Source organism: Hemicordylus capensis, chromosome 7 (genome assembly GCF_027244095.1).
Source record: "Hemicordylus capensis ecotype Gifberg chromosome 7, rHemCap1.1.pri, whole genome shotgun sequence".
NCBI classification, from domain to species: Eukaryota; Metazoa; Chordata; class Lepidosauria; order Squamata; family Cordylidae; genus Hemicordylus; species Hemicordylus capensis.
The window spans coordinates 28187722-28206185 of record NC_069663.1 but is presented as its reverse complement, the minus strand read 5'-3'; the positions used below and the strand labels follow the sequence as shown (position 1 = coordinate 28206185).

At 45.0% G+C, this 18464-nt stretch overlaps 1 protein-coding gene across 7 annotated transcripts in view; it reads right to left on the bottom strand.

The window, feature by feature from the left end:
• Positions 1-2806: 2806 nt before the first annotated feature.
• Positions 2807-18464, bottom strand: part of GMFG (glia maturation factor gamma) — a 20226-nt gene continuing 4568 nt past the window's right edge. For 6 of the 7 annotated variants that reach the window (XM_053267193.1, XM_053267190.1, XM_053267186.1 and 3 more), the window contains exons 3-8: positions 17244-17340; positions 16455-16504; positions 7653-7702; positions 5241-5323; positions 4690-4763; positions 2807-3206 (exon numbers count right to left, since the gene is read on the bottom strand). In XM_053267193.1, coding sequence (XP_053123168.1) covers positions 3135-3206; positions 4690-4763; positions 5241-5323; positions 7653-7702; positions 16455-16504; positions 17244-17340 — 426 coding nt within the window. In that variant the 3' untranslated portion in view covers positions 2807-3134. Of the gene's footprint in view, positions 3207-4675; positions 4764-5240; positions 5324-7652; positions 7703-16454; positions 16505-17243; positions 17341-18464 lie in introns of all 7 variants that reach the window. The other variant, XM_053267187.1, reaches the window with a different exon arrangement.

Genomic DNA, 18464 nt, shown 5'->3' with positions numbered 1-18464 from the left:
GCATGGTTGAAATGGGGAGGTGTTGCCTAGTATAAAGACAGATCCTTCTGTTGGCTGTACAATGCCTTTTGAAGCTTTCTTTCACACCCTTCAGGTCTAGAAACATGATGCCCTTTGATGAAAAGTGTTCCAGGATTCTGAGCACAATACAATTGTGGATTCTGTGTGAACTTCTAGACTGCTCCATTTATTCACCAGTAGGAGCCATGTCCCCACCCAGTAATGCCTGACCAGTTGTACTTCTCTCCTCTTCCCACCCCCTCCTTGCCATCCACGCTTTTGTCCTTCCAAGAGCCATCTCAGCAGAAGCACTTTCCATGGCAGGCTGCTTAATCGCACTGCAGATTAATCTAGCGAGTAGATGGGGGAAGCTCACGCCATCTATATAAATGAAGCAATAATTAGCCCCAATCTCCAGAGGATATGAATCCCTCTGGGTACAATTGCTCTCCCTCGGTGAAGTCTCTGGGGGATGATCAATCTCTAAAGTGCAATGTTTCCCTGTCGGGCACAATCCATCTCCCGTCTTTTTGGGCAGTAATGGCACCACAGTGGTTTAATAACTCTCCCCAATCTAATATTTCTCCTTAAAATCTTTCTCCTTAAACTCATCTCTCTTTTTCTCTTCACTTTTCTATCTGCCGGTTCCCATAAAATCTGGTTTAGTCTAGCACCACTGTCCCCACTGGAGCAGCCATTCAGACACCCCCACCCCCAGGAAGCTCACAAGCAGAGCATGGTGTGGTGAAGATTGCCTTTCCCCGTCAGCCATCAAGGTGAACCGTCGTAGGGCCCCAGGCAGCCACAGAGAAAGAATCAAGGTGAGAGGCCAGAAGCATGACTCCCTGGACCTGGAGGGAAGCCCAGCTCATGTTGAGTTGAGGGGGAGCAGTAGAGGCAAGCCCTTATACATATGCCTGGACTAGATGGGCCTTGGGCCTGATCCAGCAGGGCTGTTCTTATGTTCTTACATTCTAACTAAGCCTAAGTTCACATAACCAAAATAATGACATATTCTTCCCTTCATCAACACGTCCTCCTCTCTTAATGGTTTTTAAAGAAGGCTCCAACTTCTTAAGCCATCTTCTTCCTCCTACCCATTTTAGTTGTTTGTATCTTCTGGATCCCCTTCAACATTAATCCATTCGCCTTGGGCAGACTGCACTTTCTCAGCCTCGGTTCCCCATCTGTAAAATGGGAATAATAGTGACCAACCTCACAGAGCTGTTACAAGGACAGAGAGAACACGAAGACTTATATGACAAAGAATATGAGCAAGGTCCTTCAAGTTTTTTCCTGGAAGGCACCTTCTCTTGGCATTGCAGCCCAACATGGAAACCTGAACAGGAAGTATCTCACATAACAAGAGATACTTCCTAGGGCGGGCTTGGCACCAGCTGGTCTGATGCTACTATTTCTGTGCCAGCCAAGATGATCCAACAACAAGCCTGCTGAGAACATTCCAGCTGGCGCATCTTGTCAACCACACTGCTGCAGATGTTCGGAAGAACTGCACCTGCTGAAATGCCTTCTCCTGCCCAGCTATTCAAGACACGAGAGGCCTCCTGTTGAAAGGCTGCCTGTGCCTGACATAACAGAACTGGACAGGGAACATCTGTCCCATTCTATCCTGTCAACACCCATCCACTGGGCGAAAGGCACCACCAGGTGGGGATGAAAGTACACATTTGAAATACAGCACTCAAGAATCGCCTGGCTGGATAAGACGCAAGGGCTGTGTAGTCTCCCCAGCACTACTGGTTCCCACCATTGCTCTTTTCTCTGGGATCACCACAATATCTTCATTCACCTTTTATGGAAAATCCGGAGCACCATTGTTGAATGAATGTATTCCACTGCTGTGTGGCCTCCCCATGTGTATTCCAGACACGGTTTGTAGCAACTGGAGGAGCATTCCTGGCCCTGTGAGCTAAGCCTCGGGGACTCCATTGCAGCTGGACCTGAGCTCCTGACCCTTGCCCAGCCCCTCTGCAGCAGCATTTCCAACAGTCACCACTGATAGATGGGGGTGTCTACTGTGGGAGAAGCTGTGCAAGTCAGGACGAAAGTATATGGGCGTGTATAAACATAAATAAGCATAAACTGGAGTAAATCTGGGCTGTTTACATTGCTGTTTTTTACTGTATTTGATTATGGTTTGTTACAGTTTTCCAAAGCTTGGCTTGTTCATACAGCAGGCTTCTTCCCATCCATCCCACCCATTTCTGGCCAATGCGGTTGCGGAGGAGGCGGAGCATCCTGCCTCCAGCTTCCTATTGGTGCATTCAGCTGTGCTCAGGTAGACAAGGAGTGAGTGTGCATGCATGCGTGGTTTCTGGTTATTTATTTATTTTTATAGTTAAATTTAATTTTTCCCCTCCCAGTGCTCTTGTGCAACTACATCTGCACAGGAGCACAATCCAATGTTCATATTCCCTTTACTGTCATGAAGCACTGCTTCAACTTTGGGGCTCTCACAGGGAGGGGATGGGAAGCCCTTGTATGTGTTCTGTGCATGTGTACTTCCCAGGGATTTCCCCACATTTGTTTTATTTTATTTTTTCCCCAGTGTGCTCTTGCACACCCCTACTATTGCAAAAAGGAAGGGAAAAGCCAGAAGTCCATTTGAAGTAGCACAGTTGTGCAAGAACACTTTCGAAGAAGAAGGGGGGGGTGGCTTTCCCCCAGCCATCTGTGGGGAAATGAGAAAGAGTTCAGAACATGGTCCTGGCTGGACAAAGAGCTCTGAAAACTGGCACACATGCAGTAGAGGCTGTCAGGACTCTGTGTATTTAATTTAAAGCTAATCAGTCAATCAGTTTAATGGTTTCTTTAAAGATTAAGCCAAAATGGCACATCAGAGAATCATGACAAAAATGACTTCACATCTAAGAATCACTGAATTTTTTAAAATGCAAGGCCTAATGAACAAAAACTGTACACAATGCTGCTACCAGCTTCTGAGGAGAAACTCCCAGTCATTTTATTTTACTTTCATTCACTGGGGGAAAGCTGCTGGTGGTCATGGATATGGCGCGCACACCCCTCTTGGTGAAGACAGGACATGGGACTGCAGGACGTGCTGTGGGAGGGGAGGTAACTGAAGGTGGAGCCCGCCAGGATTATGCCATCCACTAGCGGAAAAAGGCCAGGCGTTCCCTCAGCCACTGCTCCGTCATATCCTCTGTGGACCGGATCTCAAAGACCTGAGTGAAAGAGAACAGGAGGAGGAGTCCAGGCTGAGAACGTGGCCAGTAACCCTGCCCTGCCTTTCCCAAGCAGCAAAAGAGAGGGGATGGATATGGATGTCCTCTTAGGGAAAAGGTAGGTTTCATCTAGGCAGGAGCTATTACAAGGCTGCTAGCTGGTTTGGAGGATTATAGACCACTGAGCTGACAGACTAGAGAGGATCAGATGGTGCCCATGAGCCTCAGGGTGGGGAACAGGCAGTATGATGGCTTGTTCAAAATGTTACAAGTCAATAACATAAAGAATTGCCAAAAGCTACCAAGAGACATTGTGCATGTTAAAGGCTGGATTGTGGGATAAGCTTTTGTGGACTAAGGCAGAAGTTCTCAATCTTGGATCCCCAGTCATCATTGGATTACAATCTCCATCATCCCCGGACACAATGGCCATTGTGGTTGGGGATTATGGGGGCTGAAGTGCAGCAACACCTGGGGACCCATGTTTTGAGAATCACTGGACTGAGGCACCTGATGAAATGACTTCTAGTTCAAGGAAGCTCATGCCACATTCAGGCTGTAATCCTAAACACACTTACTCGCGGAAACTCAGTTGAGATCAACGTGAGTAAACATGTTTAGGATTACACTGTCAACTGTTGAGCTTTCAGAAGCCACAGGACTCTTTGTTGTGTTTGCTGCAACAGACTAATGTGGCTACCCCACTGGAAGCTGTGAATATGTACTACCAGTGTCCATTCCATGTGCTATGGAGCTGCTATGGAGCTGCTAAAACAATACCCACTGTATTCTGGAATTCAGGGCGATCTCTTAAATTAAGAGACATCTGCTAACCCTAAAATAAGCGGGGGGTTCAGATGGATTTAGGGACTGTCAAGAAAGAGTGGCTGTGAAAAGACAGTGGGGGTAACTCCTGGGAGTACAGACTGAGGAGGAGGGGTCATGTCAGGCAATATCTAGCATTTACTTTATTTTTAAAAAAATATATTCCACCTGCTAGCTGTAGTTCTTGAGGGCTGCTGCCTGGTTGCAACTTAGCAAACGTGCCTTCTTAAATCGGCTGATGTAGCAAGAAGCAGCTGCATCTCCTCCTACTACTCATTCCATCTTGTGATCCTTTTGTCTGTTCTCCTCCCCCACCTGCAGCAGTGAGTGAGCAGGACTCTCTAGTTTCTTTCCCAGGGCAAGGGAAGAGGGCAGAGGAATGGACAAGGGCACGTGGGGAAGGAACATGGAAGAGAAGCCACAGCTGCCTGGTCTGTCCCCTGTTTCACTGCAGAGTTCAGCCATCTACATGTTCTCTGAGTTGCATCCTGGCAACCTACCTCACACTATGGGAGAAGATTCTGGAGTGAGACAAAGAGGCACTACAGGAGTTCCAGAAGGCTAGGTGGGAGCTCTGGCAGAATGAAGAGCAAAAACAATCCCACAGGATATGGGGCAAGAAGAACACAGGTGCTCAGGTGTACCTGAGCTGGAATACCTTGGTGAGCTCCGCAGCCTGCACCAGCCTGTTCTTGCTCCCGGCATACATCATCTGCTGCTCTGGCTTGCACCCTGGGGAAGAAAGAGGAGAGTTGCTTATTTGTTTACAACTAGCACCAAACCATTCATCCATCTAGCCTAGTGTTGTCTACTACTCCAGCTGGCAGCATCTCTCCAAGGGCTCAGGCAGAGAGGGGCCTTTCTCATTTTGCTGCCCAAGATCCTTTCTCACTAGTGATGCTACAGACTGATCATGGCAGAAGCCAGACTCAAACAGGGGCTTCTCAGCTTGCACTCTTGGCCGCTTCACTACACTAACATAATAAATTGCACTATAAACTGATAATCTTCAGTGATTCTCATGAAATTGTCATGATTCTCCAGGTGAAAACCCAGCCAGGTCCTGTTAGAACCCAGTCTTGCAAACCCCTACCATCTCCTTCAAAACTTCCCCTTTTGTTTCTATCAAACCCCATCACAATACTGGGGACAGAAGCCAGGAATCCTGACCCCCCATCAAACCCTGTTCAGAAAGCGACTGGTTCTCACCGACTGGGCTGGAGAAGATGAAGCAGAACGGGTAAGAGATCCGACCATCGTCATGGACATATTTATAGCTGTAGACCACAAATGTAAGCTCTCCAGTCAAGGTGGCAACTGGACATCTGATGGCAAGCTGGAGAGCTGGGCAGAGGGGACTTGGCAGAGGGGACTTGAGGGTTGACTGGTCAGTGACAATGAAACACCCTGAGAGCCACCAGTCATTTTAGGAACAAATTCACACATTACATTTTTGAGAAGTGCCCCAAGGTTTTTGTAAGGATACACTTCAAAAATGTAATGTATAAATGAGGTAAACATATATATTGTATAGGGACACTCCTCAGAGAGCCAGAATTGGCTGAAGCTTCCTATCAAGTGTATCCTTCATTGCATTCCGAGCTTTGCCGTCACCTAATGCAGGGTTAGGAACCGAGGAACACAGGCAGCCGCCATATGCCCTATAGAGCGCTGCCACAGACCCTTGGTCCATCTAGCTCAGTATTGTCTACCCAGACTGGCAGTGGCAGCTTCTCCAAGGTTGCAGGCAGGAGTCTCTCTCTCAGCCCTATCTTGGAGATGCTGCCAGGGAGGGAACTGGGAACCTTCTGCATGCAAGCGCTTTTCCCAGAGCGGCCCCATCCACTAAGGGGAATATCTTACAATTCTCTCACATGGAGTCTGCCATTCAAATGCAACCAGGGCAGGCCCTGATTAGCAAAGGGGACCATTCATGCTTGCTACCACAAGTCAGCTCTTCATTACAAGGCCTGTGAGCCAGTGGTGGCTGCCTAATTATTTATTAGACCTGTGTGAAGCTTTGGCCTGATGCCAAACAGTCTGCACAGTCCCCTTGGCACTGTACAGAGGGGACTATTTCCAGGTCCAGCACCAGTGGGCTTCTTTATGGGAAAGGGAGCCCTCTCAGGCTCCAGCACCATCTTGGATGATCGCCTTCCCCATAGAGTCCTATGAAAAAATCTCTGGGAAGGATGACACTTCCCAGCACTCCATGCCCACCTTCCAAGATGGTGCTGGGCTCAACAGGGTTCGGTTTCTCTTAAAGGGCCCCTTACCAGCTCTGAGAAAAGCACAGCACTGCACGGAGGCCAGTGCAGTAGGAAATGGCTCTGACACTGAAGGGTTTTTTTCCGCCAAAATGGCCCCCACTTGAAAAAGAATGAAGATCATTGTGTGTGAAAAGCTCTCCAAAGAAAAAGCACCGAGTCATCCAGGACTGAGCTTGCTAGGAGGAGAACAACAGTTCAGGCACGGTTCAAGTATGGCGAAGTTCTCCTGCTACTGCAATTGTTCTGCAACCTCGTGAGGGAGAGGGAGATTCTTTCCTGGTGCCTCTGATGCTTTAACTCCTCCTCCCCTTCCCCCTTCCCTGCAATACAAACTACATCGCCCTCAAAGGCTTGGGCAATGATGTTCACTCCTGACTGGATGGCTGTGTTCTTCTTTACACACAGAAGAGAATGACTGAGGTATGTAAGGGAAGAGCCTGGCCTAAGTCTTTGTTGCTGTTCTTGCTGATGAGAACGGAAGGCAGTTAAAGAATCTTTTTGGGCTTCGAAGCCAAAAAACTGAGAACAAAGGACTCTTCAACTGCCTCCTGCCCAGCAAGTGGGGGATGCTGGCCCTGGGGGGCATTTGTCCAGTTGAGAAAATGTCTTGTTAGTCACCAACTAGGGTCCATAAGAAGAGCCCTGCTGGATCAAACCAAAGCAGTCCCTCTAGTCTGCTTTCCACAGTAGCCAACCAAATGCCTCTGGGAAGCCCACAAGCTGGGCATGAAGGCAATAACTGGTTCTTGTTGTTTGCCCCCCTCCAGCAACTAGTATTTAGAGCTATACTGCTGCTGAACATGGAAGTTCCATATGACCATCATGTCTAACAGCTATGGATAGACCTCTCTTCCTCATCTGGGAATTTGCCTAATCCTCTTTGAAATCTATCTAAGACAGTGGCTAATCTCAAACTTTGTGGCAGCAAATCTGATAAATCAGTTATGTGTTGTGCAAGGAAGTAAAATCTTGATTGCCAGGGAACAGAGGCATGGGTACTGCCCCATCCTTGGCAACCCTGCCATGCACGCCAGTCACATCCCTTGCATGTGATGTCATGTACACGTGGCCCAATCACCGGCAGGCCTGCGTGAGCCCTCCAGAGCACAGGGAGAGGAAGGAAAATAAATGCATCCAGCCAGCAAGTGCTGGATGGCTTGCATGGCCCTTCCATGGCTTGTGGCCGGGTTCTTTGAACCCATCTGCTCAATGGTGGCTCCGCCCATCTCTGTTTAGCCACACATAAAAAACTTCATCAGGCCAATTAATAACTATAGATGGCTGCAGAAGCATGTATGGCAATTAAATCAAGATCAACAGGTTTCTGTCTCAATAGCAGAGGGAAGGATATCGAGGCTGGCGCTCCGGTAGCTCACTTCTCAGCTCTTCTGGAGAGATGTCCTATAGGCAAAGAATGCAAAAAAAAAAAAAGTATAATTTAATTATCAACAACAACAACAACAACAAGCCTTGCCAACTGTGGGCACTTGGGTCGTGGTTGGCATGACTGGTCACAATTTCCCATTTGTGGATACTTAAAACTGTGGTTGGCGAGGGTTGACTGTACTCTGAGAGTTGCCACTGTAGCAGGGCACTACACCATATGAAGACTGTACTTCAGATAGTAAGACATTCAATGCCACCTTGGCTCAGTGCCCAAATACAATTGCAACTTGTAGGCAATCACTTTCCATCCTCCAACCAGGATTTCCCCCTCACACACATAAAATCATTTTTCAGGTGCATACTGCTCCTTGGACTGACTTTGCGATCATCACAACCCAGCCTACAGCTACGACCCCTGTGAGGTCAGGCTGAGAGAAGGTGTCTGAACTGAGGCTACTTTAGGAGTTTTGCCGCAGAGCAGGGACCTGAACCCACCAGCGCTCTCTCTGGCACATCACACTGGCTGGCTTCTGTCAACGGTGGGGCTCAGCTGCTTTGACAGTGTGCAGCTTGCAAGGGGCGTGTGGGAGACAGGTGTCACATCAGTCACATCAAGTGCGAACAATGATTTAAGGTTGGCACTCAGCACAGAGTTTGCTCTCTGCAATCCAGGCAGCTGCAACCAGACTGACTCCAAAACGCTGAAGCTTGCTTGTGTCACTTCTTAGTCCTGACAGTGCCAGAAGGGAGGAAGCACTGCCTCTGCTTCTTCTCCCAGCATGCCAAGTTCCTGCCTCCTTTGTGGGAGCAGGGGAAGGGAAAGGCCCTTGAGGTGTCATCAGAAGGTACAGACTTGGGCACAGGAATGGGAGAAAAGCAGGGAAGGCTCTCTCATGCTCTGCCGCAGTGAAAGTTGCTGCTCCCCACTGCCTCTTGGGCTGACTGCTGTGTGGCTACAGAAGGGGCTTGTGAGTTTTCCCCTTCCATTTTAGTCCATTATCTAATCCTCTTTGATTAACCAAAAAGGCACTAGGCACCAGTGGTAGCTGGTGACTCCTGGGACTGGGTGGGTGCCAAGCAAGCCAAGTGATGGGTGGAGCCAAAGTGGGCGGTGCCAATGGTGGTGGGTGGAGCTGCAAGTGGGGCATTGCTAAACCCCTTCCTCCCTAAAAAAACAAAAGCAATATAAGCACTGTAGCAAAAGCTGCAGCCAATGGGCTCTCTCCTGCGGCTTTTGAAGCAACCAAGCTTGAATATCAAAACAAGACTCTAGTGGAGGAGCGGGAGGTGGACAAGAACAATCTTCAGTCTCGGTCCCGGAGATGAATGACCACATACTATAAAAGCTGGAAACTATACTCAAAAAAGTTCCCAACATGACCATGTGTTTTACAGACATGGCAAACAAGGCCAAGACATCCACGTGAGCCACGTGGGGAGGGGACCAAAAAATGGGGGGAAGAACTCCCAAAGTGCTGGTAGATTTATGTATTGGTAAACTTTTCATAAAATTAGTTTAATGTTGCTTTATGCATTTTGAGGTAGTGCTCTTCTTCAGAGGTAATTCTTAGGTAGGTAAAATGAATCACAGTATTTGTTTTTCTAGAGTTATCTCCCTGCACCACCAAGAGTATTTATGTCTTTCTTTCAAAAGCAACCCTCTAAAACCTGTTTTAAAGCAGACACCTGTAGTTAATATGTTGTTCTAGAGTGCTCTGACTGAAGGAGTGACTGATCAAAAGGAGTATCAGGAGTGTCTTTTTATCTTGATTGTTTTAAAAGGGACGGGAGACATAGAACCTATTCCCATGATCACTAGAAAGCGGGCTAAGGGAGTCTAGCCCACTTTCTAGAGATCATCGGAACCACCAGGCTCACAGACGAGCTTGGTGGTTCCAAGGTGGCTAGCCCACCTAATTTTCCCTCCCATTAAACAGGGTTAATGGAGCGAGCGGTCTGTTAACCTTAGGGGTTTTTTTAATCCTGTGCCACTGCAGCGCGGGGCGACACACAAGTAGACCCCTGACAGGGATGGTACAAGCAGCCTCCCGGTGTCAGAGGTCCCCCCAGAATGTCCCACGCATTTGCGCCGGGCATCCTGGGACTTCCGGGGGCAAGGCGGCCCCTGATCCCCACATGTCCTGTAGAAGGTGCCAATGCTGATGAGTGTTTTTAAAAGGCTATACTCACAGAGTCAAAGGTCAAACTGCAAACCACAGATCTGGGTGTAGATTTTGGATTTTTAACCCCAAGTATCAATCATCTTTATTACGATCATATACCCTAAGCAGTTCTTTCCTGTTTGTGGTAAGAGCTTTGTTTTTGGCAGCTTTTATTGTCTCCCTTGGATAAACTCTTGCTAATTTGGTTTCCAACTTTTCTGCTTCCAACAGGAAATGGGAACTTTCAGAACAATTCCTTCTGAAATGTAAAAAACTGACCATAGGGCAAATTGTTTCTTATGTGTTTAGGATGTGAATGATCATATCACAAATATGTATTTCTGTCCATGGACTTCCTATAAATAGTGGTGTTTAGACTTCCTTCCTCTTTATATTCAAGAACATCCAAATGGTTCATACATCTTAAATCATATTGCATCTCAAACATCAAATTAGTATTTCTATTATTGAGCCAACTATTGAAATCTCTTAATTAGTCCACAATGCCCCACCATAAAACAAGCACATCATCTATATAGCGCCACCAAAGAATCAAAAAGTTCTGATATGGATTCTGCAAGCAGTGGATTCTGCGAGAATGTGATGTGTTTACTCTCAAAGTTATCCATATATAAATTTGCCACTTCTGGTGCCATGGTGGATTCTTTTGGATTGCAAATACTATTTACCATTACAAGATAAATAGTTTTGAAATAACACCATCTCTGCCAAAGACATAATGAAATCAGTAGGTGGATATATTTTGTCTGTTAAGCATAATTTCAATGGTCACAAGTGCCTCATGTTGTAGAATACACGTATATAAAGATTTTATATCTAAAGTGACCAAAATGTCCTCTTCCTGTGCATGAGTAATTGTGGATAATTTATTGATAAAATCTGCCAAACCTTGTATATATGATCTCATTAGTGGTACAAAAGATTTTACGAAATAGTTCACATATTGGAAGAGTGGTTCCAAAACAGAATTATTGGCAGATATTATAAGACGCCCTGGTGGTGGAAACCCAGGTTTGTGAATCTTAGGTAAAAATATACAACACTGGGGTTCTTGGCTTATCATTATACAAAAATTCATATCCGTGTATTGTGATATATCCCATTCCTAGACCTTCCTCTAGAATTTAGACTGTATAGAAACTAATGGAATTTTGCCACATGATTTATATGTAGTTCAATCGGATGATACACCTTTTTCATCATTTGACCTGTTAAGTATCATTATGGCTCCACCCTTGTCTGCTTCTTTTATAATTTTATCGGAGTCTGTGGATAATTTATGAAGTACATTCATTCCATCTTACTGATATTGTGCCATGTTTAGGTACAATCTCTTTCCAACAATTCTAATTCTTTGAAAATCCTTTCCTCAAGCAGTTGAATCCCAGGATGAGAAGGTCCTGGTGGCACAAAAGGGAGGTTTGAAAGGAGTAAACGATGTTGTACAAGATTCTGTCTGGTTCTAGAAAAAATGTTTCAACTTGAGTGTTCTAATGAGTTTGAAAAGGTCCAAATGTATTTGTACAAGATCATGTTCAAGAGTTGGGACATACAATAGCCTTCTTTCTAAAATCTGCTCTTCAAATGTCAATGTTCTGTTTGATAAATTAATCACTATTCTCTCCTTCGGGTCCTCTGGTAGAATTCTGAGTTTATATTTCGCCTTTCTTCCCTTTTGGATATGAGTATGCTGTGTGTGGGTCGTCAGGTTTCTTTTTTTAAAAAAAACCCTGCTATTTGTAGAGGAAAAGCTGTAATTGTTGTTTTCTTCAGCGTTGGATGAAGCATTTGTCAAGAACAAAGGATACCTTCTTAGTTTTATAGAGCGGTTTCTTATCCACAAAGGATATATCCTGTTACTATCATAATCTCCTTTGTCTCTCAACAATTGTGTTCCATTTAATCCTTGAACTGTTTTAGAGCTTTGACCAATTGTGCTACTTTGGTATCAATTTCTTTGGTATTGTACATCTTTGTAATGGTTAATGTTTATCCAGTTCTTATATATATACATACACACACACACCCCTTGTAGTAATGTGTACATTATTTTGCAGAATTGCCTCTGAAGAAGAGCACTGCCTCAAAATGTGTAAGGCAACGCTGAACCAATTTTATGAAAGCATACCAATAAAAACATCTGAGTAAATCTACCAGCACCTTTTTGATCTCTCAAGAAGCACAGAAAGGAAGGTGTGGTGTCAGAAGGGTCCACAGCAAGGAGAGCAGAAATGATCCAGAATCCAGACACCAGGAAAAGGCAGCACTTGCAGTTAATCACCATGGTGCCGTGCAATGGTCGGCAGATGGCTATGTAGCAATCATAAGCTATGCATGCCAGAAGGAAGCTGTCTGTGTTGCCAAAAGTCAAGAAGAAATACATCTGGGTCAAACACCCACTGTAGGAGATGGTTTTGCTCAGAGACATAACGTTCGCCAGTATTTTAGGAACAGTAGTGGAAACAAACAACATCAGCCAGTGAGAGAAGTGCATTGGGGTGCCAAGGAGATGGCCATCCAAGTGGATGAACAGGATAATCAGCAGGTTTCCCAGCAGGGTCAACAGGTAGATGGACAGAAAAGACAGGAAGAGAAGACTCTGGTGTTTGGGTTGGGTGGAGATATCCAAAAGGACCATTTCAAAGATGGCCGTTTGGTTAGATAAACTTTATTACAGTCTTTGACCAGTACAGAGACATGAAGAGAAGAACACAGTGTCACACCCATGCAACAATATCGTTTTATGAATATACCGTGACATAGTTTGGTTCTCCCTGGCCATTTTACAGCTGTAATCCATTAACTCTAAAAACATCAAGTTAAAGGAATGTAACACACTCTTCATTTAAGCCTAGCCAAAACAATCAGGCTCCTCATGTAACCTCTGTGGAGCCAAAGTGTTCAATTCTAAAACGCACCATGCTTCTCTCTTAAATAGAGCTTTATCATTTCCATGTATAATTTTTTCAGTTGCCCCGATCTGTACATCCCTAAAGGAATTTCTCTTCTTTAAGGGGCACCTTAAAGGGCATGTGAAAGGGGCACCTTTCACATTACTCAGATGTTTGATAAGTCTTTTCAAAGGTCTAGATATCTTACCAACTCCCCCTTATGTTTATTGCACAACTCAAACTTCAATATGGACTGTTTGGATCCTGCAAGACCAGCAAATGTTGCTGAGGCCTCAATTTGAGTGAGCAAAACTCACAAAGAACCCATCTGATATTTTAAGAAAAGGGGGGTTCTCTGGTGAATCGCTCTGCCAGAGTGCCTGCTTTGCTAAAACACAGTGGACTGGAGATCCCATTTGATTAACATTTCACTAAAGCGCACAAAGGTTGTATAACGTATTGAATTAAATATGAAAGCAAATGACGCCATCAGCACATTGCTCCCCTGAGATATTAAATTTGATCTGAAATTCAATTTGCTTTTAGCCCAGCCTTGTAATTTCCAACATACTGGCAGCATTTATGTCAAGAATGCAGGAATGTGGAAAGGAGGAGTTGATGCGATTTCTTTTGGGAAAAAGTGATGTCGCTTTATGTCAGATCCAGGCAGTTGCTCAAAGTGCTGGGAATTTAGTCTTTGGTGTGTGAAAGAAGAGAAGTGGAAAGTGTGCATGAGTTGGGGGGGTAGAACAATGAAGAGACAGGTTGATTACAGTTCCCTCCCCAGTAATGTTCCCTCCCCGCTAGTTCCTCCAGTACTACAAAGACAGTAACCTGCAGAGAGAGAAATGGGAAGAGAGAGATGCTGATTACAGTTCCTGAAAAAGACAGTGGCCTGGTTCACACCATCATTGAAATCTAGGTTTAATGTGGGTTACCAACATATTAGCATTATTGTGTGAATTCATGCCAAGGTGGTTTATGACCCTAGAGGAATCTGAGACTCCCACCTTGGCATTAGTTCACACAACCACACTCATGTTGGTAGCCCACATTAAACCTCGATTCCACTGATTATGTGAACCAAGCAGTGGCCATGTGTGGGTTCAGACAAGTTTTACTACTAGCAGAAGTTTGGCCCTCACCCTGAACACAAGGGGCAGGAATTTGCAGCTTCTATTCACGGTTTTCAGCAACCCATTATTTGCCCCATTGGACAAAGGACCTTGGAAAAGCCTTGGTCCTTGGACCTTGAAGCCTTGGACCTTGGAGAAGCCGCTGCCAGTCTGTGAAGACAATACTGAGCTAGATAGACCAATGGTTGCTCGGTATATGGCAGCTTCCTATGTTCCTATGTCATTATGTCCAAACCCAGCAAATTCTGGATTGTTGAACCACTAAAGGAAAGCAGCACATGGTCCATCTCATGTGTAAGCCAAGCAAGGCTCATGCCAGTAATCACTATATAATCACAATATTTCTGAACCTCCCCTGTGTGTTAGGCATCATTACTACCCCTCTTCTACAACAAGACTGGGTCCCAGAGCATGGTTGGAGGACACATGATACAGTCACCTCACTGAAGCTAAGTAGGTCCTGGTGTGGTTAGTGCCTGGATGGGAGACCTATGTATGCCAGCTCTGGAGATGGGGCCATAGCTCAGTGGTAGAGCATCTGCTTTGCAAATTCAATCTTTGCAGATTCAATCCATGGCAGCATCTCCAGGTAGGGCTGGAAGAGACACCTGCCTGAAGCCTTGAAGCTGCTGCTACCAACCAGGGCTGCCCAACATCAGTCCTCCTGCAGATGTTGGCCTACAACTCCCATAACTCTGTTGTGAACTGATAGCCCAGCTAACCCTACAGGATTTACAACCCTATGAAAGTAAACAGAAAGCAGCAACAAAACTGGATGAAGAAAAATAAAAGGCTCGCAAAGAAAACAGTAAATGAATAAAGTCCCTTGAACTGAAACTAGGTACCCCCTTCTAACAATAACTGAGTAATAAGTGGAAGGAAAAAACAAAACAAGGAATGAAACAAGTGAAGGACACTGAACAAGGAATTAAGAGAACAATGCAGGGAAGTACAGACAAGACAAACTGGAACACAGAAAATATATAATATGCAAGAGCACACTATAAGCTACCAGCAAAGTTGCAAACAGCAACTCAGCCATGAGAGACTGTTGAATATATATGGTTCCACAGAACCAGCAACCAATCAGGCTTCCCTGAGTCAGCAGTTTAGCTTGCTTTCTTGTGATCTCCTGCACCTGCATGAGTCCCACTGAGCCTGCCTCTTGATACGTCTCAATACAGGGGAAATCCCAGGCTCTTCCTCATCAGAAACCATGTCTGGCAGCTGTTGAGAATCTTCAGCTCCAGAGCCTGGTTTCTCTGCCAATTCTTGTTGCTGTGGCTCACTAGCAGGCGAATCCTCCTGCTCTGATTCTTCTGATTCTGAAGTCTGAGCCATGACAAACCCCGGCTATTGGTCACTGTGACTGGGGATTATTGGAGATGTCCAAAAACAGCTGGGGAGCCAAAGTTGAGCAGGCCTGGTGTAGACAATACTGAGCTAGATGGACCAATGGTCTGTCTCGATATAAAGCAGCTTCCTATGTACCTATACACACCAGATATTACTTCAAGCATGTGATTAGGGCTAGAAAGTCAGCTTTTTTACTTGGTAAACAGCATCTGGGTTGAGCCTTGTGGAATGGAACCTTGGCATGGGGGGAGGAACTTTAAGTGCCCCCGCCAACCACATGCTTAAAATAAAATCTAGATTGAGCCTGCACTGTGGCAAAGGAGCTTGTTCATGCATTATACTTGTAGTAATATGTTTTTGATGGTTATGTTTTTCTACCGAGAAGTCAATGGTTTCTCTGTAATGTCCTAACTTTATATTTGTCACAATGTTTGCAACGCAGTTCCTTTCTGACTTCCCAGAATCCGTCATGGTCATTATAAACACCAGTTGCGGGATGCGGGGGGGACCACAAGTTTTTGTAATGTATGAACACAGTGGATACAGGGTTAAATAACTAACACTAAGTTAGTTTCAAGCTTTCCCATGCTCAGACCCTAACTAATCATCATGTTCTGAGTTCAGGAGAAATTTCTCCTAATTCATATTGGCTAGTGACCCTGGTTCGAATCCCCGCTGGTATGTTTCCCAGACTATGGGAGACACCTATATTGGGCAGAAGCGATATAGGAAGATGCTGAAAGGCATCATCTCATACTGCATGGGAGGAGGCAATGTTAAACTCCTTCTGTATTCTACCAAAGACAACCACAGGGCTCTGTGGGCACCAGGAGTCTAAATTGACTTGACGGCACACTTTACCTTAGTGACCCTGAAGGACTGCTAAACTTGCCCTGCACTGTATGCTCCAGCTCAATTGTGTGAGTCATTTGCATCCGCTTGCACAGGTCTGTACGAGTATACCTCCTCTGTGCTGTGGTCTGCACTGCACAGCAAATACACATTATAGGTGTTTCAGCCCTCCAGTAGTTCTACATTACTCCAATCCATGACTAATCTGACAGTCTGAATATGCCTTCTATACATCTGTGGATTTATAAATATGGACTTTTTTTTCTTCAACCTGCTTGGACTCAGGGTTCTTTAATGGGAAAATGATCCTCATTTTAAGTAAAAAATAGGAAGTACATATTCTGCCTACCTGATATTCTTCCTCTAGCACCACCAATTGCTTGTCTTTGTCAACTTTCACTAGGATAGAAGAGGCAGAACTCTTATCAGTGTTTTTTCATCACCATCCCTTGAGAGATCTTGCAGTCTCCGCAACCCAAAGATCTTTGGCATTCTCAACTCTTTCAGCACCCCATTGTGTGAAAGGGGTGGGACCACAGGACATGAAGGCTGAAATCCTGACTCCAATTCAGTTTAAGCAGTCTTGTGAGCAGGATTGCAACAAGAACTCTCTTTGCATCTTCTTCACATTTATCAAAGTGGTGGCGGGTTAACTGGAGCTAGCATTTGTCTGTAAGGTGTCAAACTTCTGTTGACACCTGTACAGGCAAATGTTAACTCCGGTTAACCCACCGCCACTTTGATAAATGTGAAGAACAGAAGTTCAGTAAGTATCAAAGCTAGATTAATACAAGGTACTCAAATCCCAACACATTTCAAGCTCGTATGCCTCAGGCTTCTCCAGCTGGAAAACACAAACATGGCTCTGTTGAAGAACTAAGTTATTTTTCTTTTCTTTTAAAAAATATTTCAGTGAAACATGGACGCTTGAAATGCACCAGGATTTGGGTACTGCCTTGTGTTAAACCATTTTTTATGCTTATTTATTGAACTTCCCTTCTTGCTTGTGACAAGTGGGCCATGCCACCTGGCTTGCATTGACTGATGTGCTAGCCACAATATACTGTAGCCCCACCCCCATCCAAGGAAAAATTGGGGACAGCTTTAGGAGGAAGGGGCATGCAGGATAGCAACGCACTCATTATAGCCGCATTATTCGTCTCCTTCCGGAATCGGAATTTCTTCAGTTTCTCCAACAGCTCTGGGTCCACATCACACACGACCAGAGAATCTGACTGCAAAGCAAACAGTAGTCTGTTTTTTCTCCTCTGCTCAGGAATGTCATTCTCCCCATTGCTTCATTGTCTTTAGGAATCTGAACTAGTCCAGACCAGGGGTGACCAACTGAGGCTCTCCAGCTGTTAGTGGACTACAACTCCCATCATCAATAAATTACCACAATAAATGGTGATTGGGGATGATAAGAGTCATAGCCCAACAACAGCTGGAGCGTCTCAGGTTGGCTCCCTTTGGATTAGACTAATCTCCTCTAGAACTTACATTGTTCGGTTTGGCTGGATTTCAGAGCTTGCCCTAAATTTGATTTGGAGTTTAACTCCAGTTACAGAACACTTGCCCAAAGGGAAAGGTTTCACATTGTTTCTGAAAGATACTTAGAGGCTTTTCTGCTTTGAAGGTTGTGCCTCGGTCACGTTTGTTTAAAAAAAAATTAGTGAACATTCAAGTCCCTCTTCAAAATGACTTTTTCTGCATGGCCTCTTTATCCACATGCCCAACTATAACCAAATTTTAAGTATGTGTAATGGCAGCTGCTTATTCTTCCTTCTTTCCCCTTTTCTCTCCCTTTCCCCCCACCCTGTTTCCCCACCTCTGTTTTAATTCTGTAAGGCACTATGTATACTGCTGAGGCAATATGTTTGAATAAATAAATAGGTTTACAAATTTCAGACTGGGTTTGTGTGCAGGTCTTGGATGAAAATGTTGGGGGGGGGTTGCTACTGTTGAATCATATTCAAGGCCCCTGTGGCCCTTTTACCCACTTGTCAAACTCCTTGCAATGATGTGGAAAGCCTCAATACAACCTGATTGGCTAAAAATAAATATTTGAGTCAAGAGTATTCTACACATTATTTTACTAATTACATTTTTTATCTGGCCCTTCCTACTGAGCTGAGGACAGCATATGTGCTTCTCCTCCTACCATTTTATTCTCACAACAACCTTTTAAGGTGGGTTAATACTGAGAGTGAGTGCCTAGCCCAAAGTCATCTAGTGAGCTTCATGGCTGATCAGAGATCTGAACATGATCCTCCCTGCTCCTAATCTAACCATTGCTCCACACTGGGTCTCTGCATGCAATGACAGCTGATCTGGTACAGCTATTCTCACTTTTATCTTT